This window comes from Petromyzon marinus, chromosome 68 (assembly GCF_048934315.1).
Source record: "Petromyzon marinus isolate PM22_M1 ecotype Great Lakes invasive population chromosome 68, UKy_Petmar_22M1.pri1.0, whole genome shotgun sequence".
Classification (NCBI taxonomy): Eukaryota; Metazoa; Chordata; class Hyperoartia; order Petromyzontiformes; family Petromyzontidae; genus Petromyzon; species Petromyzon marinus.
This window is the reverse complement of record NC_133734.1, coordinates 3,342,467-3,368,828: the sequence shown is the minus strand read 5'-3', so window position 1 is coordinate 3,368,828 and position 26,362 is coordinate 3,342,467. Positions and strand designations below refer to the sequence as shown.

At 44.5% G+C, this 26,362-nt stretch overlaps 1 protein-coding gene across 1 annotated transcript; it reads right to left on the bottom strand.

Moving 5' to 3' along the window:
* Window positions 1-24,617, bottom strand: LOC142906606 (uncharacterized). The gene is made up of 9 exons (XM_076054763.1): window positions 24,551-24,617; window positions 20,354-20,432; window positions 15,054-15,182; window positions 12,283-12,429; window positions 9,955-10,065; window positions 7,739-7,831; window positions 6,173-6,315; window positions 3,138-3,267; window positions 1-1,638 (listed from the first exon to the last, which is right to left on the bottom strand). The coding sequence occupies exons 1-9, from the start codon at window positions 24,557-24,559 to the stop codon at window positions 1,442-1,444; spliced, it is 1,038 nt and encodes a 345-aa protein (XP_075910878.1). The 5' UTR covers window positions 24,560-24,617; the 3' UTR covers window positions 1-1,441.
* Between the last annotated feature and the right edge of the window lie 1,745 nt (window positions 24,618-26,362).

The window sequence follows — 26,362 nt, the reverse complement described above, 5'->3', positions numbered from 1 at the left end:
CAAAGCGTGATTTTATTTTTTTACATTTGAGCAAGGTCAAAAACAAATAGCACTTTTTCGTCCGGTGGCTTAGTGCGTTGTATCTGTGTACTTTGTTGAAACGTAGACCCAACTGTTTTTTCAGTGAAAAGCGTTGCAAGGCATGCACAGGCAGACAGACAGATAAACAGACAGAGACAAAAAAATTAATTTACGGGTAAGATAGCGACCCATACTAAAACTAAACTCTTTTAATTTAAAGCTTTCGTGACTGCAGGGATTCATATTCTTGGTTCTTTCGGTAAAGTCACCACCACGTTAGAAGGGAAACAATAAAATAATAAAAATATATATAAAACAATAAAATTCTCACGACGTTTCGACTGCAACACAAAGCAGCAATCATCATCAGGTGTGAAAACCACAGCAAGAACAATTTGAAGAAAAAAAAACGCCCTTTCTTTCAAATTTTCTTGCTGTGGTTTTCGCACCTGATGATGATTGCTTCTTGTGTTGCAGTCGAAACGTCGTGAGAATTTTATCGTCTTATTTTTTATTATTTCATTGTTTCCATTCTAACGTGGTGGTGACTTTACCGAAAGAAACAAGAATAATAATTTTATTGGTTTATATTTTTATTATTTAATTGTTTCCCTTCTAACGTGGTGGTGGCTTTACCGAAAGAACCAAGAATAATAATTTTATTGTTTTATATTTTTATTATTTTATTGTTTCCATTCTAACGTGGTGGTGACTTTACCGAAAGAACCAAGAATAATAATTTTATTGTTTTATATTTTTACTATTTAATTGTTTCCCTTCTAACGTGGTGGTAATTTTACCGAAAAAAAACCAAGAATATAAACTCTTTTAATTGTACCAGGTAAGGGCCCCCCCCTGAGCTACTGTGTGGCTCTTTTTCAGAAGCGACATCGCCATCACAAATGACATCTCAACCAAGTGGCTGATATCATTGTCAAATACGCGTGGTGATGTTGATTCTAAAATGTGGAGGGGCGAAAAAAACACGCAGTGAGAGAAAGAGAGACACGCAAAAAATACAAATATACAACAGCAGGCATCGTCAGGGTTCGAACTCACGACACCTCCTGCATACCAGGCGAGGTAGTTAACATCTCGCATAATCCGGGATCTAACCCATGACCTCCATACCAGGCGAGGTAGTTAACATCTCGCATAATCCGGGATCTAACCCATGACCTCCTCCATACCAGGCGAGGTAGTTAACATCTCACAGGGTCACAGGATCGAACCCACGACACCTCCTGCATACCAGGCGAGGTAATCAACATCTCACAGGGTCCCGGTATCGAACCCACGACACCTCCTGCATACCAGGCGAGGTAATCAACATCTCGCAGGGTCCCGGTATCTAACCCACGACACCTCCTGCATTAGCAGGCGAGGTAGTAAAACATGTCGCAGGCGTTGTTCACGTGTGTTACACGCAAATGGTTGATCGCAACTCATCGCCATCTTCAGGATTATTCAGAGGCTCTTCGCCGGTCTCGGCCACTCCGCGTTGGTCTCCATCGGGACCATCGGGGTGCGTCGTGGTTTGCGATTTCCTTTGATCCGCATCGGACTCTGAGGCTGACGGATTTCCGTGCAGCGGACGTCCAGCGGAGCCGGAGTCGTCTTGACGTCGGCCAGAGGTGGGAGTGACGGATCGAGGTGGGTGGGAAAAGGAAAATGAAACATGTCAAAGTCAAATTCTTAGCTCTTTCGGTAAAGTCACGTTGAAGGGAAACAATAAAATAAAAAAATGTATATAAAACAATAAAAAATTGAAAAAGAAATAAAAATATTAAAAATATAAAAAATATATAAAAAACAAAAATAATAAATATAAAAAATAAAAAAAATAATAAATATAAAATATTAAAAAATAAAACAAAAAAATAAAAATGTGAAAATTTTTAATAAAAAATAATAATAATAATAACGTGACTTTACCGAAAGAGCTAAGAATATGAATTACTGCAGTCACGAAAGCTTTAAATCAAAATGTCAAAGTCAAGGTGGGTGCGCCACTGCAGAGGAGGAGGCTCGTGAAGGACGCTGCTGCTGCTGCTGCTGGGGCCGTGCCAGGCTAGGTGCACGGTTGAGGACGCTTACTTTGGGGGGGGGGTGGGGGGGAGCAAGTTGGGAGGGTATTGGCCCTCCAGCAGCAACAACGGACGGCGGAGGAGCGATGCTGCTCACAACAACGAGCGGAGCGCCAGGCGGATAAAGCGCAGCGAGTTGGCACAGCATGGGGCACATCTGGTGCTGGTGGTGGTGGTGGTGGTGCATCTGCCTGGAGTCATTTCACTTGGTCAACCCATGGCACCTGCAGTGTCTGTCCCGTAATCTCTCTCCTCCTGCACCTAGCCTGGCACAGCAGCAGTACAACCCATGGCACCTACAGGGTCTGTCCCGTGACCTCCTCCTGCACCTAGCCTGGCACAGCAGCAGTACAACCCATGGCACCTACAGGGTCTGTCCCGTGACCTCCTGCACCTAGCCTGGCACAGCAGCAGTACAACCCATAGGCACCTCCAGGGTTTATTATTATTAATATTAGCAGCATCAAACCTCCATCTGAAGAATCAATCGTCGTTTAGTTGACACCATAATGACACACACACACACATACAAGAACAACGACAAAGAGCCCCCCTCCGTGTAGCCTGTAACAAAGTGTTGGGGCAAGTGGCTGTTCGTAGTGGCGAGTAGCAGCAGCAGCAGCAGCCTATGAAGGCTGCTGGCACTGTGGCACACACAGAGCGGACGGCTCGCCAGCGCCACGCCTGGCTGCCCCCCACGAACGCGATACGAACAGCTGATAGGCTGCCGCGGCACGTGTCGTCTCAGCGAGCCTATCAAGCGCTCGTGTCATCGATCGAACGCTTGCGTCCGGATACAATTCGAAAATACGCGCGCGCTGTGAATCGTGTGTTGGCCGTGGTTATTGTTGTTGTGGCCGGCGGTGGTGGTGGTGGGTGGTTGGTGGTGGTGGTTGGTGGTGGTGGTTGTTGGTGCTGGTGGGTAGTGGTTGTGGGTAGTGGTTGTGGCGGTGGGTCGAGGTGGTTGGTGGTGGTTATTTTGTAATTGTGGTGGTAGCGGTCGTGGTGATGGTGGCGCTGGTGACTTACTGATCATGTTCAGGAGTTGCTGTAGACCTTCGTGTTTATCCTGCACGGCGTCGAGGGCTCGAATGAGGTCCTGGCAAGCCTTCTGCCCAAGGGACATCATCTCGTCGATGAGCGTTTCGCATTGATACTCCTGCAAAGAAACGGTAGGCACCCATCCCTTTGTCTCAGGGGTCCATCACGGTGGCTATGGAGATGTTAATGTTGCACACTCGAAATGAATGACATGGGCAAGTGCTCCAAATCGAGGGCAAGCACATTTATTGTGGTTAATCTGTAATCTTGTGAAGAACAGCACCGTCACTCTGTAAAATGCACCAACACGTGTGTCACACACACACAGCATTTATTCCGAGTCGCCATTAACCATGTGGCGGGTTTACAAGCGCGGTTAATCATTCACAGTTGTCTCTTACACCCAATTCTACGACTGACAAACCATCTTTGTCTTTGACACTCACATTTGCACATCACTATTCGAATATTACTTTAATCCTAAGCTGTATGTCTATCTATACCATCCACTTATCTCGGTGTCTTACACCCATTATATGTACTGTATGTGTACAGTATACGCACTGTATATCACCATTGTACAGCTTACTATTTACATGTGTTCTATTCTCAATAGCATTGCAAGTAGTCATACTCTGGGTACATGGGCATGGTTATAGACTAAACAATGTCAGAGTTAAAGAATTACAATGACAGTAGGTAATTACAGTGCTAAAACTCCTCTAATTGCATATATCACAAACGAACAATTCAAAGCCAAGCTTAACGTCTAGAACAAGTCTAGAGCATAGGAATAGGTTTTACCCTTTTAACTGGCACAAAAACTGACACCTTTATTCAAGGCATCATGTTTGCTAAAACCACAACACAAGCAGTCAAAATGCAATAATGTACATTGGCAAAGGAGGTATCATAATGTTAATGCTCACCCCGAGCCCTCAATACTCTGATAGTGCGCTGTTTTTGAGTTGTACGCCTTTTGGCGTCTTCTGGTCCAACACCAATGGAGACTGGGCTCTAAGAAAAGCCGTCTCGGGTGTGGACCAATCAAATTCAAGGACAGTGCCAATATTATTATCAGAGTTGTCTCTTTTGTTTGCATTTTGACTGCTTGTGTTGTGGTTTTAGCAAACATCATGCCTTGAATAAAGGTGTCAGTTTTTGTGCCAGTTAAAAGGGTAAAAACCTATTACTATATCTTGTTACTGGCAAAGGAGGTCTCATAATGTAAATGCTCACCCCGAGCCCTCAATACTCTGATGGTGCGCTGTTTTTGAGTTGTACGCCTTTTGGCGTCTTCTGGTCCAACACCAGTGGAGACTAGGCTCTAAGAAAAGCCGTCTCGGGTGTGGACCAATCAAATTCAAGGACAGTGCCAATATTATTATCAGAGTTGTCTTTTTTGTTTGCATTTTGACTGCTTGTGTTGTGGTTTTAGCAAACACGATGCCTTGAATAAAGGTGTCAGTTTTTGTGCCAGTTAAAAGGGTAAAACCTATTCCTATATCTTGTTACTGGCAAAGGAGGTCTCATAATCTACAAAAGTCTAGAGCATTTATATAACGATCAAAAACAACCTTTGCGTCACACACACAGCATGTCTTCCGAGTCGCCATTAACCACGTGGCGGGTTTACAAGCGCGGTTAATCATGAACCCTGCTGTACACACACGCACTGATGCACTGCGCAGCACATCAGGACGTTCATAGAACCACACTTTTACTCCGTTGCTGCACAAGGATATCATTAAAAGAGTGGTCCCTTCCTAATGTGCCACGTTAACTAACCTCGTCCGTGTGCACAGGAGGTCCTGGGGTTTCGATACCATGACCCTGGCAATGCCTGCTGCTGTACATTTGGAGTCTGTGTCTCTCTGCGTGCGTGTCTCTAGGACCCCATTCAAACCCCACAGTGGCCTGGTCTCAGCTACAACATCCCACGTAGGAGAATGAGAAGACTTGCCGCAGCCTTCGCTGTTTAATTCCATCAAAAACAGCAATTTGCAAGCGCCTCACCTATCACCGTCCTTCAGGGAAAGAATGGTAATCTGATTGATCTCGGACCCCCAGGAACCGGTCTGCAGGTTTGCAGAATCATTTTTCGTGAGGTCTCGAGGGAGGAGAATCCCTCAGCCCAGACAAGGTCACGGGGCAAGGTGGGGACGACCTCTGCCAGGGCTGCCGTGCCTCAAACTTTGGCAGAAGTTTCCACCCCTCCGGAGTGGTTGGCTCAGGTGCCATCTGTGGAGGAAGCGCGTGGGACGATCCGGAATCTGAGACGAGGAAAAGCGCTGGGCGGGGGGTCGATCTCCCAAGCGAACTGCTGAGGGAGGGTGACGTCTGTGTGCAGACTGTGCTAGATGACATCACAGCTCACCCCGAGCTCTCAATGTCCTGATAGTGGCGTTGTCATTGTACTGTTCGCTTTTTGGTGTTATCCTCTGGTCAGACACTATTAGTGAGACGAGGCTCTAGTGAAAGCTGTCTCTGGTGTGGACCAATCAGTTTCAAGGACGATGCATCATCATATACCTCCAGAGCATGTTTTTTTGTTTCCATGTCCACCACGAGTACCACGTGGTTAATGCAGACATTATTCCTTGCAAAAGGTTTCTGTTCGGTGTTTTAACATCCTAACACAAACTATTTTATTGCCAGAAAGGGTAAAACCTATTCTTATATATGACATCACAACTGTCTGGACCACAGGACGGGTTTCGCAGGATTGCAAGAATGCCCTGGTGGTCTCCCTCTTTAACAGGGGGACCGTACATATTTTAAACAACTACAGGGGCATCTCTCTTCTGAGTGTGTTCCTGGAAAGGTCCTGGCAAGAGTTATTCCACCATCGCCTTGCCGGGCACGCTGAGGAGAGGCTTGTGGAGCCCCGATATTGTTCAAACCAGGTCAGACCTACACGGATGACATTCTCTATCAGTCTGCTAGAGCAGAGGTGTAGGGAATTTAAACAATTCTATACACTACACACTGCACAACGTACGTCGTTTTGAATTGCAAGTTACCTTATTTGTCTGAGCAATGGCTGTGCTGTACACATCTGCGTATCCCAGCGATTCCACCTCGTCCAGCAAGCTGCCCGGATCGTCACAGACAAGGCGGATGATCTCGGCGCGGTTGTCTTTGATGAATTTTACTTCGATTGAATCTGCAAAGTTTAAGTGAAAAATAATCACGAGAATCAGAATGTTGTATTGCATTCCGCAAGAGGAATCCGATGAGCTATGAAGCTCTTTGATCGCAGACGTTCCAGTAAGGGGGTCACTGGGTCAGAACGTTACAACAACAAAGTCCAAAAAACAGGGTCGGGATCGAACCCACGAACTCCTGTATACCAGGCGAGGTAGTTAACATCTCGCACAGTCGGGATCGATCTCACGAACTCCTCTATATCAAGCAAGTGAGTTGAAATATCACAGGGTCGGGATCGAACCCACGACCTCCTGTACACCAGGCGAGGGAGTTAACATCTCACAGGGTCGGGATCGAACCCACGACCTCCTGCACACCAGCCGAGGTAGTTAACATCTCACAGGGTCGGGATCGAACCCACGACCTCCTGTACACCAGGCGAGGTAGTCAACATCTCACAGGATCCGGGAATCGAACCCACGACCTCCTGCACACCAGGCGAGGTAGTTAACATCTCACAGGGTCGGGATCGAACCCACGACCTCCTGTACACCAGGCGAGGGAGTTAACATCTCACAGGGTCTGGATCGAACCCACGACCTCCTGTAAACCAGGCGAGGTAGTTAACATCTCACACGGTCTGGATCGAACCCACGACCTCCTGTATATCAGGCGAGGGAGTTAACATCTCACAGGGTCTGGATCGAACCCACGACCTCCTGTATACCAGGCGAGGGAGTTAACATCTCACAGGGTCGGGATCGAACCCACGACCTCCTGTACACCAGGCGAGGGAGTTAACATCTCACAGTGTCGGGATCGAACCCACGACCTCCTGTATACCAGGCGAGGGAGTTAACATCTCACAGGGTCGGGATCGAACCCACGACCTCCTGTACACCAGGCGAGGGAGTTAACATCTCACAGGGTCGGGATCGAACCCACGACCTCCTGTACACCAGGCGAGGTAGTTAACATCTCACACGGTCTGGATCGAACCCACGACCTCCTGTACACCAGGCGAGGTAGTTAACATCTCACACGGTCTGGATCGAACCCACGACCTCCTGTACATCAGGCGAGGGAGTTAACATCTCACACGGTCTGGATCGAACCCACGACCTCCTGTAAACCAGGCGAGGTAGTTAACATCTCACACGGTCTGGATCGAACCCACGACCTCCTGTACATCAGGCGAGGGAGTTAACATATCCTAGCTCCCATGGCGCCCCATAGCGGTGAATGGCGGCTGCTGTTGTTGTTGTTGTTTGGTGAGAGGGGTGGGGGCCTGAGGACATGCAGCTGCGTAAATGTTACATTTTTAAAACTTCAACATAATTAATTAAAAAAAACCTTAATTTGTATCGATTGGGGTTTTTTTTTGCTACCAATTCAAAACGATGAAATGTTTAGAATACGGATTTGATGTTCATCTTGACCTGCGGAAGGTCCAGCCTCAGGGTTTTGTTTATCCTTCGCAAGAAGAGGCGATGCAGTCGATCCGGGCTGATCAGAGTTACCAGGCTTCCCGTCTGGAGGTTGAACGAGAGAAGTAAAACAATAATCAAATGAATGCAGGCAAAATGTTTAAAGAGGGGTGTGCACCCAGGATACTACCCGTTCACACCACCAAGGATGTTTGGGATGCTTCATTTTTACGAAAAGGAATTTTTATTTTTTATTTTACCGGGTAAAGCCCCACTGAGCTACGTGACTGGCTATCACAAATGATAATGGCTCATATTCTTGGTTCTTTCGGTAAAGTCACCACCACGTAGAAGGGAAACAATAAAATAATAAAAATATAAAACAATAAAATAATTATTCTTGGTTCTTTCGGTAAAGTCACCACCACGTTAGAAGGGAAACAATAAAATAATAAAAATATAAAACAATAAAATTATTATTCTTGGTTCTTTCGGTAAAGTCACCACCACGTAGAAGGGAAACAATACAATAATAAAAATATAAAACAATAGAATTCTCACGACGTTTCGACTGCAACACAAGAAGCAATCATCATCAGGTGTGAAAACCACAGCAAGAAATATTTTTATTCAAAAAATGGCGGTTATTTTAAACGTTAGCACCACGGAGAGCGATTCGACAGTTTGTTCAGATGTACCCATCACACCTGATGATGATTGCTTCTTGTGTTGCAGTCGAAACGTCGTGAGAATTTTATTGTTTCATATTTTTATTATTTTATTGTTTCCCTTCTACGTGGCGGTGACTTTACCGAAAGAACCAAGAATAATAATTTTATTGTTTTATATTTTTATTATTTTATTGTTTCCCTTCTACGTGGCGGTGACTTTACCGAAAGAACCAAGAATAATAATTTTATTGTTTTATATTTTTATTATTTTTTTGTTTCCCTTCTAACGTGGTGGTGACTTTACCGAAAGAACCAAGAATAATAATTTTATTGTTTTATATTTTTATTATTTTATTGTTTCCCTTCTAACGTGGTGGTGACTTTACCGAAAGAACCAAGAATAATAATTTTATTGTTTTACAATAATTTTATTGTTTTATATTTTTATTATTTTATTGTTTCCCTTCTACGTGGCGGTGACTTTACCGAAAGAACCAAGAATATGAATCCCTGCAGTCACGAAAGCTTTAAATAAAAAGATATTGGCTTGATAAGGTACCTGATTACCATCATCATCATCCTCGCCTAAATATGTATAGCAACAGCCCAACACTGCGTGCCGTTGATTCTAAACGTGGAGAGAAACAGCCACGTGACTACCACGTGAGACAGAGACGCTTCTGAGCTATTCTTTTTAGAAGCGACCTGGCCATCATATAATAATAATAATAGTGGTTTTTCCCCTTTTTTCTGACAACTGAAACCTTTTTACAAGGATTCATGTCTACATTCACCACAATACCTACAGTCAAAATGCAAACAAAAAAAACACACTATGATAATATATTGGCATTGTCCTTGACACTGATTGGTCCACACCAAGGGACGGCTTTCTTTTGAGCCTCGACCCAATTGGTGCTCGACCAGATGACGCCAAAAGGCGTCAAATATTATCATAGTGTATGTTGTTTTTTGTTTGCATTTTGACTGCAGGTATTGTGGTTAATACAGACAGGAATCATCGCAAAAAGGTTTCAATTTTGTTGCCAGAAAAAAGGGGACAAACCCTATTATTAAATTTTGGTACTGGCAAAGGAGTTCTAATGATGACCTGGCCATCGTAAAAGAGAGCAGCTCAACCAAGTGGGCTCATCCACCGTCGTGTAGACATTTATAGCAGCAGACAAGTCCAGCGGTGGTCACGTTCTGTCACGCTTTTACCCGGTCTGCTGAAAAACTTTCTGGCGCCATCTTTGGGAAACAGAAGAGCTTCATAGGTCATCAGATTTCCTCCAGTTGTATCAATATAAATAAATAAAATGATTCTGAACTTTGTGACCTCACGCCCCCTTAATGGACCATGAGTGAATTAAGAGCTTCAGTATATATATAAAAAAATTCTGATTCTCAACTTTCTGACCCCGTGCACAAACTGGACATGAGGTCAATGAAGAGCTTCACGGCTCTTGGGATTATCTCCTCCTACAATATGTGAATAAATAAAGATTCTAGTTTACAGGTGCAATGCGGGAGAAGTGAAGATGCTCGCTGCCTTACCGCGTGGAAATTTCCGCCGCTTCTTCTTGTGAATGAACGCAGCAGCGCCAGCAGCGATAATGAGAAGCAGCCAAACCACGGCCACCACAATGGCCGCCGCCTTGCCTCTTCCTGTTTGAAAATAAATACGTGCAGAGTTGTATGTGTGTGTGTGTCTGTGTGTGTCGCCTTCTCTCTGTGTCTCTGTGTGTTTCTCTGTGTGTGTGTGTGTGTGGGGAGCGGTAGTGTAGTAGCGGTTAGCACTACGCTGCGCTATGAACCTGGCCACCCGGGTTCGATTCCCGCTCACGGCCAACACCGCCAGTGACGATTATCTGAACCGGTCCCGGGCCTCCCCTAGGTCGACTCAGCCTCAAATGAGTACCTGGTGCGGTGTGTAAACATTGCCACTGGGGAGACAAAGGCGGCCGGGCGTGGTGCTGGCCACCCACCCCTTCGTGTACCGTTCCGGCCTTCATAGGTGCTCGCTAACAGCACTCGCCCCTACAGAATGTTAAAGCTATATGGGGGATATTTGTATGTGTCTATGTATGTTGATTATCTGGTGATTGCTGCTCACTCAAAGGAGGAGTTGGTGGAGCTGCTGCTGAACCTGAAGTGTGCCACTAAGAGGTGGGGTCTTACCATCAGCCCCACCAAAACAAAGTATGGGTATTTTGTGTGATGGAGCAGTTGTGGAAAGAGTGGAGAGTTTCCCATACCTGGGCAGTGTGCTCATGACCAGCTCCTAGTTACACAGGAGAGGTCTCACTCCCAATCAGTCAGGCGGCGTTATCTGTTCATCGGCTGCGCAATGCTTTGTGGAAGCTACCTGGTCTGTCACTCCGCATGAAGCTTCAGGTCTTCTCGGCTACAGTCATGCCCTCCCTTCTCTATGCTTGTAAAATGTGGACCCCTCTAATGGAACATCTGCGCCGGTTAGAAACATTTAGGCTGACCTGCCTGCGATCTATCCTGGGTTTAACTAGGCTGGATTGTGTGAGGAGCTCACAAAACCTTGAAAGATCTGGACAAAATTCCCATCAGTGAGCTCCACCGGCAGGCAAGGCTGCGATGGCTGGGTCATGTAGCCCGCATGCCCAGCCACCGCATGCCGAAACAGCTTTTGTTCAGCCAGATCGAGGGGCCTAACTGGGTGCGGCACGGGCTAGAGAAGAGATGGAGTGATGTGGAACAGGAGGACGTGGAGCTGAGTGGACTTGCCGATAACCGGTACCAGCGGTGTCAAGATCGGCCTCTGTGGATGAGGCTCGTGAAGGACGCTGCTACTGGGCAGTTGGAGGTAGTCGCCCTCCAACAACAACGGAGGGCGGAGGAGCGACGCTCACAACAACGAGCGGAGCGCCGGGTGGCTAAAGCACAGCAGGTTGGCACAGTAGGGGGCACAGGTGGTGCATCAGCCAGTCATCTCAGTCAGCCAACCAATGGCACCTGCTGGGTCTGCCCCGTGACCTCCTGTCAGTGAGCCTTCACGTGGACTCAAAGTGGGCCTGGCTCAGGCGCCATTATGACGTCACCACCACTTAGTGGCGAATGGCGGTTGTTGTTGTTGTCTGTGTGTCTGTCTGTGTGTGTCTGTGTTTGTGTGTGTCTGTGTGTCTGTCTGTGTGTCTATCTGTGTGTGTGTGTGCCTGTGCGTGTGTCTGTGTGTCTGCCTTCATCTGTGTGTGTCTGTGTGTCTCTATGTGTCTGTCTTTGTCTGTGTGTTGTAACTGTGTGGTGTCTCTATGTGTCTCTCTGTATCTGTGTGTGTGTGTCTGTGTGTCGTCTCAAGCAGTCGACCCGTGGCACCTGGGTTTGCCCAGCTGGGCGTTCGACACTTCACGTGACCTCGAGGTGCACGTAGCCTGGCACAAGCGTCGTGGTGACGTCACCGCCACTTAGTGGCGAATGGCGGTTGTTGTAGTTGTGTGTCTTTATGAGTCTATCTGTATCTGCAGTGCGTCTGTGTGTCTCTATGTGTCTGTGTGTGTGTCTGTGTGTCTCTATGTGTCTGTGTGTGTGTCTCTATGTGTCTGTGTGTGTCTGTAGTGTAGTGTATAGTGCAGTGTATAGTGTAGTGTGTAGTGTAGTGTATAGTGTAGTGTATAGCATCTGAAAGCGCCACTTGATGAGGCGTTGAACATCTTCATTCGCCTGCTGCTGTTGCTGCTGTGAGGATGATGATGACGATGATGACGATGGTTTATATGATGAAGACGATGACGATGATGATGACGATGATGATGACGATGATGACGATGGTTTATATGATGAAGACGATGACGATGATGATGACGATGATGACGATGGTTTATATCTCTCCGTGACGAGACCGTAGAAGCGCACCTGAGTCAGGGGGACGGGTTGTACTTGATGTCACAGGTGCAACAGAATCCTCTCTGCAGAAATGCTCGCTGCCACGCTTATGATAGCCGGGTTTGCATCTGCACCGTCTGTCTGCGGTTGTGCTGCATTCCTGCTCCTCATCCTCATCTGTGGATTAGAGAAAAATATCAAGTAGTGTATAGTGTAGTGTATAGTGTAGTGTATAGTGTAGTGTATAGTAGTGTATAGTGTTGTGTATAGTGTAGTGTATAGTGTAGTGTATAGTGTAGTGTATAGTAGTGTATAGTAGTGTATAGTGTAGTGCATAGTGTAGTGTATAGTAGTGTATAGTAGTGTATAGTGTAGTGTATAGTGTAGTGTATAGTGTAGTGTATAGTGTAGTGTATAGTAGTGTATAGTGTAGTGTATAGTGTATAGTAGAGTAGTGTACAGTAGTGTATAGCATTGTATAGTCGTGATCTATAGTAGTGTAGTGTATAGTGTAGTGTATAGTGTATAGTAGAGTAGTGTATAGTAGTGATCTATAGTAGTGTAGTGTATAGTAGTGTAGTGGATAGTAGTGTATAGTAGTGTATAGTAGTGTAGTGTATAGTAGTGATCTATAGTAGTGTAGTGTATAGTATAGTAGAGTAGTGTACAGTAGTGTATAGTAATGTATAGCAGTGTAGTGTATAGTAGTGATCTATAGTAGTGTTGTGTATAGTAGTGTATAGTATAGTAGTGTAGTGTATAGTATAGTAGTGTAGTGTATAGTAGTGTAGTGTATAGTAATGTATAGTAGTGTAGTGTATAGTAGTGATCTATAGTAGTGTTGTGTATAGTAGTGTATAGTAGTGTAGTGTATAGTAGTGTAGTGTATATTAATGTATAGTAGTGTACAGTAGTGTAGTGTATAGTAGTGTAGTGTATAGTAATGATCTATAGCAGTGTATAGTATAGTAGTGTATAGTAGTGTAGTGTATAGTAATGATCTATAGTAGTGTATAGTATAATAGTGTAGTGTATAGTAGTGTAGTGTATAGTAATGATCTATAGTAGTGTATAGTATAGTAGTGTAGTGTATAGTAGTGTATAGTAATGATCTATAGCAGTGTATAGTATAGTAGTGTAGTGTATAGTAATGATATATAGTAGTGTATAGTAGTGTAGTGTATAGTAGTGTAGTGTATAGTAGTGTATAGTAGTGTAGTGTATGGTAATGATCTATAGCAGTGTATAGTATAGTAGTGTAGTGTATAGCAGCGTAGTGTTGTAATCACGGACGAATAAACTTCTATATGAGGCACACACAGTTTATCGTCTATCTTTCGACACGGCCCCTAACCCACACAAGGGGTACACGGCCCCCCTTACCCGATACCTAGTCGGCTACGGCCTCCGGACTTGGCGGGACCTACTCACGGGTTACCCGCTAACCTAACGTCCTCAGGGCCGGGACCTGGGGGAGGCTAACGGACACGACCACTGGGTCTGTGGGACCCGACCACCTGTTGCACCGCGCCTCAACACTGAGAAGGGCTTCCAGGGTCCTGTCTATCTTCAGCCCGGTCTTGGTGTGGAAAGCTCCCAGCGCCCTGGCTTTTATACTCATCCGTTGGCTGGCTCCGCCCCAGCCACGCCCCTTTGCTTGGAACTCTCTGATTGGCCCTTCCCAATCCGTCGTTCTGATCCGCTCTCACCTCTGTTTGAGCCCGGCCATTTCCCCATTGACACTCAGTGTATAGTTGCTTAGTGTATGGTGTAGTGTATGGTGTAGTGTATGGTGTAGTGTATAGTGTAGTGTATAGTGTAATGTATAGTTGAGTGTGTAGTGTATAGTGTAGTGTATAGTTGTGTAGTGTATAGTTGTGTAGTGTATAGTGTAGTGTATAGTGTAGTGTATAGTGTTGTGTAGTGTATAGTTCAGTGTGTAGTGTATAGTGTAGTGTATTGTGTATAGTCCTCAGTAGTACTGCAGGTTAATGAATGGTGAGTGGTGATCACCTCTACAGTAGTGTAGTGTATAGTGTAGTGTATAGTGAGTGTGTAGTAGTGTAGTGTATAGTGTAGTGTATAGTGAGTGTGTAGTAGTGTAGTGTATAGTGTAGTGTATAGTGAGTGTGTAGTAGTGTAGTGTATAGTGTAGTGTATAGTGAGTGTGTAGTAGTGTAGTGTATAGTGTAGTGTATAGTAGTGAATAGTGTAGTGTATAATGTAGTGTATAGTAGTGTGTAGTGTAGTGTATAGTGTTGTGCATAGTGTAGTGTATAGTGTAGTGTATAGTGTTGTGTAGTGTATAGTTCAGTGTGTATTGTATAGTGTAGTGTATTGTGTATAGTCCTCAGTGGTACTGCAGGTTAATGAATGGTGAGTGGTGATCACCTCTACAGTAGTGTAGTGTATAGTGTAGTGTATAGTGAGTGTGTAGTAGTGTAGTGTATAGTGTAGTGTATAGTGAGTGTGTAGTAGTGTAGTGTATAGTGTAGTGTATAGTGAGTGTGTAGTAGTGTAGTGTATAGTGTAGTGTATAGTGAGTGTGTAGTAGTGTAGTGTATAGTGTAGTGTATAGTAGTGAATAGTGTAGTGTATAGTGTAGTGTATAGTAGTGTGTAGTGTAGTGTATAGTGTTGTGCATAGTGTAGTGTATAGTGTAGTGTATAGTGTTGTGTAGAGAATAGTGTATAGTGTAGTGTATAGTGTAGTGTATAGTGTATAGTAGTGTAGTGTATAGTGTATAGTAGTGTATAGTGTAGTGTATAGTGTAGTGTATAGTGTAGTGTATAGTCGCTCACCGGACTGACAAGGTGTGCACATAAGGCAATTTCCTGAGCTGTTTGGTAACGCGGTATAAGTGCCACTGTCGCAGACTTGACAGCCGGAGTGTCCCTGTTCAGCTGTGCAGTCCGATATTAAATACTTCCCTGTTGGGAGCAAAGCACAAACACGGGCACGCACGGACAAACGCTCATAAATGATCGTTTTCGTTGGAATTTTCCAACAAAATGTACTGAGCTAAACTCGATTTTTTTCAATCTACCAGGTGCAAGGCCCCACTGAGCTATGTAGATCTTTGTCAGAAGCGGCATCTGGCAATCGCAAATGATAGCAACTCAACCAAGTGGCTGATGTCATTATCGCGTGGATATTTACAGTGAGGGAAAAAAGTATTTGATCCCCTGCTGATTTTGTACGTTTGCCCACTGACAAAGAAATGATCAGTCTATAGTTTTAATGGTAGGTTTATTTGAACAGTGAGAGCCAGAATAACAACAACAAAATCCTGAATAACGCATGTCAAAAATGTTATGAATTGATTTGCATTTTAATGAGGGAAATAAATATTTGACCCCTCTCAATCAGAAAGATTTCTGGCTCTAAGCTGTCTTTAATACAGGTAACGAGCTGAGATTAGGAGCACACTCTTAAAAGGAGTGCTCCTAATCTCAGCTTGTTACCTGTATAAAAGACACCTGTCTACAGAAGCAATCAATCAATCAGATTCCAAACTCTCACCATGGCCAAGACCAAAGAGCTCTCCAAGGATGTCAGGGACAAGATTGTAGACCTACACAAGGCTGGAATGGGCTACAAGACCATTGGAAAGCAGCTTGGTGAGAAGGTGACAACAGTTGGTGCGATTATTCGCAAATGGAAGAAACACAAAATAACTGTTAATCTCCCTCGGCCTAGGGCTCCATGCAAAATCTCACCTCGTGGAGTTGCAATGATCATGAGAACGGTGAGGAATCAGCCCAGAACTACACGGGAGGATCTTGTCAATGATCTCAAGGCAGCTGGGACCATAGTCACCAAGAAAACAATTGGTAACACACTACGCCGTGAAGGACTGAAATCCTGCAGCGCCCACAAGGTCCCCCTGCTCAAGAAAGCACATATACATGTCTGTCTGAAGTTTGCCAATGAACATCTGAATGATTCAGAGGACAACTGGGTGAAAGTGTTGTGGTCAGATGAGACCAAAATGGAGCTCTTTGGCATCAACTCAACTCGCCGTGTTTGGAGGAGGAGGAAGGCTGCCTATGACCCCAAGAACACCATCCCCACCGTCAATCATGGAGGTGGAAACATTATGCTCTGGGGGTGTTTTTCTGCTAAGGGGACAGGACAACTTCACCGCATCAAAGGGACGATGGACCGGGCCATGTACCGCCTTCCCTCAGCCAGGGCATTGAAAATGGGTCGTAGACGGGTATTCCAGCATGACAATGACCCAAAACACATGGCCAAGGCAACAAAGGAGTGGCTCAAGAAGAAGCACATTAAGGTCCTTTAGTGGCCTAGCCAGTCTCCAGGGAGCTGAAGGTTCGAGTTGCCAAACGTCAGCCTCGAAACCTTAATGACTTGGAGAAGATCTGCAAAGAGGAGTGGGACAAAATCCTTCCTGAGATGTGTGCAAACCTGGTGGCCAACTACAAGAAACGTCTGACCTCTGTGATTGCTAACAAGGGGTTTGCCACCAAGTACTAAGTCATGTTTTGCAATGGGGTCAAATACTTATTTCCCTAAATAAAATGCAAATCAATTTGTAACTTTTTTGACATGCGTTTTTCTGGATTTTGTTGTTGTTATTCTGTCTCTCACTGTTCAAATAAACCTACGATTAAAATTATAGACTGATCATTTCTTTGTCAGTGGGCAAACGTACAAAATCAGCAAGGGATCAAATACTTTTTTCCCCTCACTGTGTAGCAATAAAATAATCTAAATACTCTATCCGCTTGATGTTTAAACTTGGGGGGGGGGGGGAACCGGAGGACCCGGAGAAAAATCCACGAGGGGAGAGAGAGAGAGGCAGAGTCCAGGATCTAACCCACGACCTCATGGATACCAGGCGAGGTAGTTAACGTCTCGCAGGGCCCAGGATATAACCCACGACCTCCTGCATACCAGGCGAGGTAGTTAACATCTCGCAGGGTCCAGGATCGAACCCACGACCTCATGGATACCAGGCGAGGTAGTTAACATCTCGCAGGGTCCAGGATCGAACCCACGACCTCCCGCATACCAGGCGAGGTAGTTACCATCTCGCAGGGTCCAGGATCGAACCCACAACCTCATGGATACCAGGCGAGGTAGTTAACATCTCGCAGGGTCCAGGATCGAACCCACGCCCTCCCGCATACCAGGCGAGGTAGCTAACATCTCGCAGGGTCCAGGATCTAACCCACGACCTCATGGATACCAGGCGAGGTAGTTAACGTCTCGCAGGGCCCAGGATCTAACCCACGACCTCATGGATACCAGGCGAGGTAGTTAACGTCTCGCAGGGCCCAGGATCTAACCCACGACCTCCTGCATACCAGGCGAGGTAGTTAACATCTCGCAGGGTCCAGGATCTAACCCACGACCTCATGGATACGAAGCGAGGTAGTTAACGTCTCGCAGGGCTCAGGATCTAACCCACGACCTCCCGCAAACCAAGCGAGGTAGTTAACATCTCCTAGCCACAATGGCACCCCAAATTGTACCGTGATTTCACAATTGCCATTTTGTATTTGTAATTTGTGATTCTTCTCCCACACCTCCAATTCGTGGTTGGCTCCGTACGGTGACAAAGAAGTTTAGCATAGACTCTACTATACACTACAATACACTATTAAACAGTACACCATACACTACATACTACACACCACATACTATACACTATACACTACAATACACTACTAAACACACCACCATACACTACATACTGCACACCACATACTATACACTACAATACACTGCTAAACACACCACCATACACTACATACTGCACACCACATACTATACACTACAATACACTATTAAACAGTACACCATACACTATATACTACACACCACATACTATACACTATACACTGCTAAACACACCACCATACACTACATACTACACACCACATACTATACACTATACACTACAATACACTGCTAAACGCACCACCATACACTACATACTGCACACCACACACTATACAATACACTGCTAAACACACCACCATACACTACATACTACACACCACATACTATACACCATACACTACAATACACTACTAAATACACCACCATACACTACATACTACACACCACATACTATACACTATACACTACAATACACTGCTAAACACACCACCATACACTACATACTGCACACCACATACTATACACTACAATACACTATTAAACAGTACACCATACACTACATACTGCACACCACATACTATACACTATACACTACAATACACTGCTAAACACACCACCATACACTACATACTACACACCACATACTATACACCAAACTACTATAGACTATACACTACATTATACACTGCACTATACAATACACTACACGCTATACACCACACACTACTCCACTACACGGCACCACGCTACACTACTATACACTACACACCACACCCTATACACTACACTACTATACACTCCACAACACACACTATACACTACACTACTATACACTACACAACACACAATATACACTACACTACTATACACTACACACCACACCCTATACACTACACTACTATACACTACACAACACACAATATACACTACACTACTATACACTACACACCACACCCTATACACTACACTACTATACACTACACACCACACACTATACACTACACTACTATACACTACACAACACACAATATACACTACACTACTATACACTACACACCACACCCTATACACTACACTACTATACACTACACACCACACACTATACACTACACTACTATACACTACACAACACACAATATACACTACACTACTATACACTACACAACACACAATATACACTACACTACTATACACTCCACAACACACAATATACACTACACTACTATACACTACACAACACACAATATACACTACACTACTATACACTACACAACACACAATATACACTACACTACTATACACTACACACCACACCCTATACACTACACTACTATACACTCCACAACACACAATATACACTACACTACTATACACTACACACCACACACTATACACTACACTACTATACACTACACAACACACAATATACACTACACTACCATACACTACACAACACACAATATACACTACACTACTATACACTACACACCCACCCTATACACTACACTACTATACACTACGCACCACACCCTATACACTACACTACTATACACTCCACAACACACAATATACACTACACTACTATACACTCCACAACACACAATATACATGATACTACTACACACTACACTACATTACACTCCACTATACACTACACAACTATACACTACATCGCCTGCCACCTCCGATTCTACACACACTATATATTATTCTACTACACAACCTACATTACACTACACTACGCCACTATACACTACACCATTGTACACAACTACTATACACTACACAACACACACTCTACATTATGCTACTACACTATACACTACACCACTATGCACTACACCACTATACACTACACACCACACACTATACATTATACTACTCCCCAATACATTACACTATACACTACATTATACACTACACCACTGCTATGCCGCATTGAGGACTTATTTATTTAGAACTGATTTATGTGTTTGTGGTTTGTTGTTCTTCCTCTGCCACATCCGATTCGCGTGGTTAGCTACGTGCTGTGGTGCGAGAGAAGATCAACACACTCGTACACTCACTCAGAACACAAAGGTCTCTTAACAAGAGCTGCACTGCCAATAGAATGGTTTTCCTCGGCTTGTTTTGAGAAAACAACACCGCTGCTATATCTGTGAACTTTAAAATATATCGATCGTAAAAAATGTTTTGTTCTACTAGGAGAGGTCAATTTCTATTCTTTGTGGGGTCACGTAGATATAAAAATAAAATAAAGTCAATTTAAAAAAAATATCTATACAAAAATAACAAATAAAAAACACTTTCATGATTTTTTTAAAATATTTATTCACTTTATTGTTTTCGTTATGGTGTTTCTGTCTACGTGACTTTACCGAAAGAACCAAAGAATTTGAATTCCTGCCGTCACGAAAGTTTCAAGTAAACATTTAGGGCCAATTTCCTTCACCTGCTTCGCACTGCTGACAGCAAACGGCACCGCTTGCTGACCGGTAGAATCCACGCGGGCACTCGCCGGCTTTGGTTGCCTGTGGAGGGGTAGAGGGAAGCGTTATTGATAACTCAACCAAAGCCAAAAACTTTGTTTTATTCCACCAGGTTAAAGCGCCACTAAGCTGCTGTATAGCTCTGTATCATAAATGACCTGGCCACCACACATAATAGCCGAACGAAGTGGCTGATATCATCATCACGTGGATATTTATAGCAGCACGTGGATATGTATAACGCATAGAGATACGTAGAGACCTATAGATACATAGAGACCCGTGCAGATACATAGATACCCATAGAGACCTATATATATAGAGAGACCCATAGACCCGTATAGATACATAGAGCCGCATATAAATACATGAAGCCCCATATATATAGAGACCCATATAGATACATAGAGACACGTGCAGATACATAGATACCCATAGAGACCTATATATAGAGAGAGACCCATAGACCCGTATAGATCCATAGAGCCCCATAGAAATACATGAAGCCCCATATATATAGAGACCCATATAGATACATAGAGACACGTGCAGATACATAGATACCCATAGAGACCTATATATAGAGAGAGACCCATAGACCCGTATAGATACATAGAGCCCCATAGAAATACATGAAGCCCCATATATATAGAGACCCATATAGATACATAGAGACCCGTGCAGATACATAGATACCCATAGAGACCTATATATAGAGAGACCCATAGACCCGTATAGATCCATAGAGCCCCATAGAAATACATGAAGCCCCATATATATAGAGACCCATATAGATACATAGAGACTCGTGCAGATACATACATACCCATAGAGACCCATAGAGACCTATATATAGATCGAGAGACCCATAGACCCGTATAGATCCATAGAGCCCCATATAAATACATGAAGCCCCATATATATAGAGACCCATATAGATACATAGAGACCCGTGCAGATACATAGATACCCATAGAGACCTATATATAGAGAGAGACCCATAGACCCGTATAGATCCATAGAGCCCCATAGAAATACATGAAGCCCCATATATATAGAGACCCATATAGATACATAGAGACCCGTGCAGATACATAGATACCCATAGAGACCTATATGGATAGAGAGACCCATAGACCCGTATAGATACATAGAGCCCCATAGAAATACATGAAGCCCCATATATATAGAGACCCATATAGATACATAGAGACCCGTGCAGATACATAGATACCGATAGATACCCATAGAGACCTATATAGATCAAGAGACCCATAGAGCCATATAGAGCCCCATAGAAATACATAAAGCCCAATATATAGAAACCCATATCGATGCATAGAGACACAGAGACTCACATAGATACATAGAGATACATAGATACCTATATAGATAGAGAGACCCATAGACCCGTATAGATCCATAGAGCCCCATAGAAATACATGAAGCCCCATATATATAGAAACCTACATAGATACACAGAGACCCATAGAGATACATAGAGATCCATACAAAAACTAAACTATTTCTTTATTTTAATCTTGATTTGAATCTTATTTTACCAGGTACGGCGTCACTAAGCTACTCCGTTGCTCTTTTTCCGACGTTAGGCTACTGGGTGTATCCTCGCATAATCACATTTTATATATATATAAAAAAAAAGAGTTTAGCTCAGTGAGTGTGAAGTATGTCCCTAAGTATGTTCAATGAGTTATCAAGTTTAACTAATAATTTTTATCAATGCTCTGCGTGCGCCCTCCACCTTCTGTACGGACAACGTCGACAACGATGGTTGAATTCGTCCCAAACGGGTCTCTTCTTCGCGTTTCCCTCCGAGCTGCGTGGTCGCCCCCGTGCTCTGCCCCTTACATCAACAGCAGCCCGTTTCCCCAGATCGTCGGTACCAACGACGAACGCTCTTTGACATCGGCGGATCGACGCCAAGACGCCGTCGAAACGCACTCCGCACCGCAATTAGGGATTCGGCCTTGCCGAATTGCCGAACTGCTGAACTGCAAAACGCCCCTTGTGCTTGCGGTGAGGTCACCGTCTCGTGAATGACTTGAGGCCAGGGGCTGTTTGTGCGCTGGGAGAGGCACCGAGCGGTAATCATTTCAAAAACTCTATGCCCCGCCCTCTCTATGCCCCGCCCTCTCTATGCCCCGCCCTATCTATGCCCCGCCCCCTTTCAAGTGGTAAGAGTTTCATTCATGTGGCGGTTCGTGGTTGCAGAGATAAGGCGATTTTGAATCGGGTCCATTCTGTTCAAACACCCTGTATACATCCGTTTTTTTTCTATTTCGTCTTTAATTTTACCCGGTTTAAGGCCTATCAGAAGCGACCTGGCCATCACAAATCATGGCAGTGTCAACCACGTGGCTGATGTCATCATCATCATCACGTGGACGTTTATAGCAGCAGCAGCAGCAGTAGCCGAGAATTTGTCTGTGTGTGGGTGACTGGGTGGGTAGGTGGGTGAGTGGGTGGGTGGACGGGTGAGTGGGTGAGTGGGTGGGTGGATGGATGAGTGGGTGAGTGGGTGGGTGGATGCGTGAATGGGTGGGTGGATGGGTAAGAGGTTGAATGAGTGGGTGGGTGGGCGAGAGGTTGGATGAGTGACTGGGTGGATGAGTGGGTGGGTGGATGAGTGGGTGGGTGAATGAGTGAGTGGGTGGATGAGTGGGTGGGTGAGTGGCTAACCATCAGAACAAAGACGGTGGTCACCACATCATCGCTCGCGGGCGCTTTCAGATTGCGCTCCGCTGCTTCTGCGGCCGTCTGGAACGCTCTGTCACTGGGAGGCAGAGCTAACGCCACCACCAGTAATGGTATAACAGAAGGCCGTGGGTTTTCATCTGGACCCTGAGGCCTGCTGTATCATTTGGAGTCTTGCGTCTCTCTCTCTCTCTCCCCGTGACGGCCGCGTGGATTTCTCTGCGGGTCTTCCGGTTTTTAACATCCACATTTAGAATCGACATCGCCACGCGTTCAGAGTATTTGGCTGCTGCTGTACATTTCCACGTGATGATGATGATGATTATATCAGCCACTTGCTTGAGCTGCTGTCGTGACCTGTGATGGCCAGGTACCGCTTCTGAACAGGAAGTGACATCGCTGCTCAGTGGGGGCCCCTATGGTAATATGAAAATTGTTTCGTTTCAATGTGGGTCTGAGTCTATCTATGTTGGCCTTTATGTATCTCTATGGGTCTCTGTGTATCTCTATGGGTCTCTGTGTATCTCTACGGGTCTCTGTGTATCTCTATGGGTCTTTATGTATCTCTATGGGTCTCTGTGTATCTCTATGGGTCTCTGTGTACCTGTATAGGTCTCTGTGTCTGTATGGGTCTCTGTGTATCTCTATAGGTCTCTGTGTATCTCTATCTCTATGGGTCTCTGTGTATCTATATGGGTCTCTGTGTATCTATATGAGTCTTTGTGTATCTCGATGGGTCTCTGTGTCTGTATGGGTCTCTGTGTCTGTATGGGTCTCTATGTCTGTATGGGTCTCTGTATCTCTATGGGTCTCTGTGTGTCTCTACGGGTCTCTGTGTATCTCTATGGGTCTTTATGTATCTCTATGGGTCTCTGTGTATCTCTATGGGTCTCTGTGTACCTGTATAGGTCTCTGTGTCTGTATGGGTCTCTGTGTATCTCTATAGGTCTCTGTGTATCTCTATCTCTATGGGTCTCTGTGTATCTATATGGGTCTCTGTGTATCTATATGAGTCTTTGTGTATCTCGATGGGTCTCTGTGTCTGTATGGGTCTCTGTGTCTGTATGGGTCTCTATGTCTGTATGGGTCTCTGTATCTCTATGGGTCTCTGTGTCTGTATGGGTCTCTATGTATCTCCACAGGTCTCTGTGTGTCTCTACGGATCTCTGTGTATGTGTATTGGTCTCCATGCATCTATACGGGTCTCTGTGCATCGCTCCATGTGTCTCTATGCGTTTAGAGGATCTGGCTGCTGCTATCGATGTCCAACGTGACGACGACGATATCAGCCACTTGGTTGAGCTGCTATCATTTGGTGACGCCGAAGGCGTTTTGTCTTTAGCTTAAACAGCCGGTGAGGTGTTGGGCATAATTGAATGAAGAGGCCCGCATGACTCTTCCCATCGCTGTGACTTCTCTACGCGCACGGGGACATCCTTCCTCACCTGCATCATCGCCACAGTTGCTGTGGCAGCCGATGGCACCGCAACTCCCACCACCACCGCCACCACCGCCACCACCGCCACCACCGCCATCGCCACCGCCACCATTGTCGCAGAGAGATCGCGGGTTTATTTTTGTACCGGACGGAGTTCACCCTCTTGCGGAGTACGGCAGCTTAACTCCGTCCCTCGGTACAAGCGAGTGAGCGTGATTCACCGTTCCTGTTTTTCGTGCGTTGGGGCTGCCTCCGATTAGCGCTTGCTGGCTGGCGTGCGAAAGGAAGATGGGCATTGGTCACGTGCACGTGCTTTTACACTACGCCACACACTACGCACTATACAACACTCTACACTGCGCTGTTATACACTACACTATACACCACACTATTATACACTACACTATACACCACGCTAATATACACTACACTATACACCACGCTATTATACACTACACTATACACTACGCTAGTATACACTACACTATACACCACGATAGTATACACTACACTATACACCACACAATTATACACTACACTATACACTACGCTAGTATAAATACACTATACACCACGCTATTATACACTACACTATACACTACGCTAGTATATACTACACTATACACCACGCTATTATACAATACAATATACACCACGCTATTATTCAATACACTATACACCATGCTATTATACACTACACTATACACTACGCTAGTATACACTACACTATACACCATGCTAGTATACACTACACTATACACCACGCTATTATTCAATACACTATACACCACGCTATTATACACTACACTATACACCACGCTATTATACAATACACTATACACTGCGCTAGTATACAATACACTATACACCATGCGAGTATACACTACACTATACACCTCGCTATTATACACTACACTATACACCTCGCTATTATACACTACACTATACACCACGCAATTATACAATACACTATACACTACGCTAGTATAAATACACTATACACCACGCTAGTATACACTACACTATACACCACGCTAGTATACACTACACTATACACCATGCAATTATACAATACACTATACACCATGCTAGTATACACTACACAATACACCATGCTATTATACACTACACTATACACCACGCTATTATACACTACACAATACACCACACTAATATATAATACACTATACACTACGCTAGTATACACTACACTATACACTACGCTATTATACACTACACTATGCAGTACGCAATTATACACTACACAATACACCACGCTATTATTCAATACACTATACACCACGCTATTATACACTACACTATACACCACGCTATTATACACTACACTATACACCACGCTAGTATATACTACACTATACACTACGCTAGTATACACTACACTATACACCATGCTAGTATACACTACACTATACACCACGCTATTATACAATACACTATACACCACGCTATTATACACTACACTATACACCACGCTATTATACACTACACTATACACCACGCTATTATACAATACACTATACACCACGCTAGTATACACTACACTATACACCACGCTAGTATACACTACACTATACACCACGCTATTATACAATACACTATACACCACGCTAGTATACACTACACTATACACCACGCTAGTATACACTACACTATACACCACGCTAGTATACACTACACTATACACCACGCTAATATACACTACACTATACACCACACTAATATACACTACACTATACACCACACTAGTATACACTACACTATACACCACGCTAGTATACACTACACTATACACCACGCT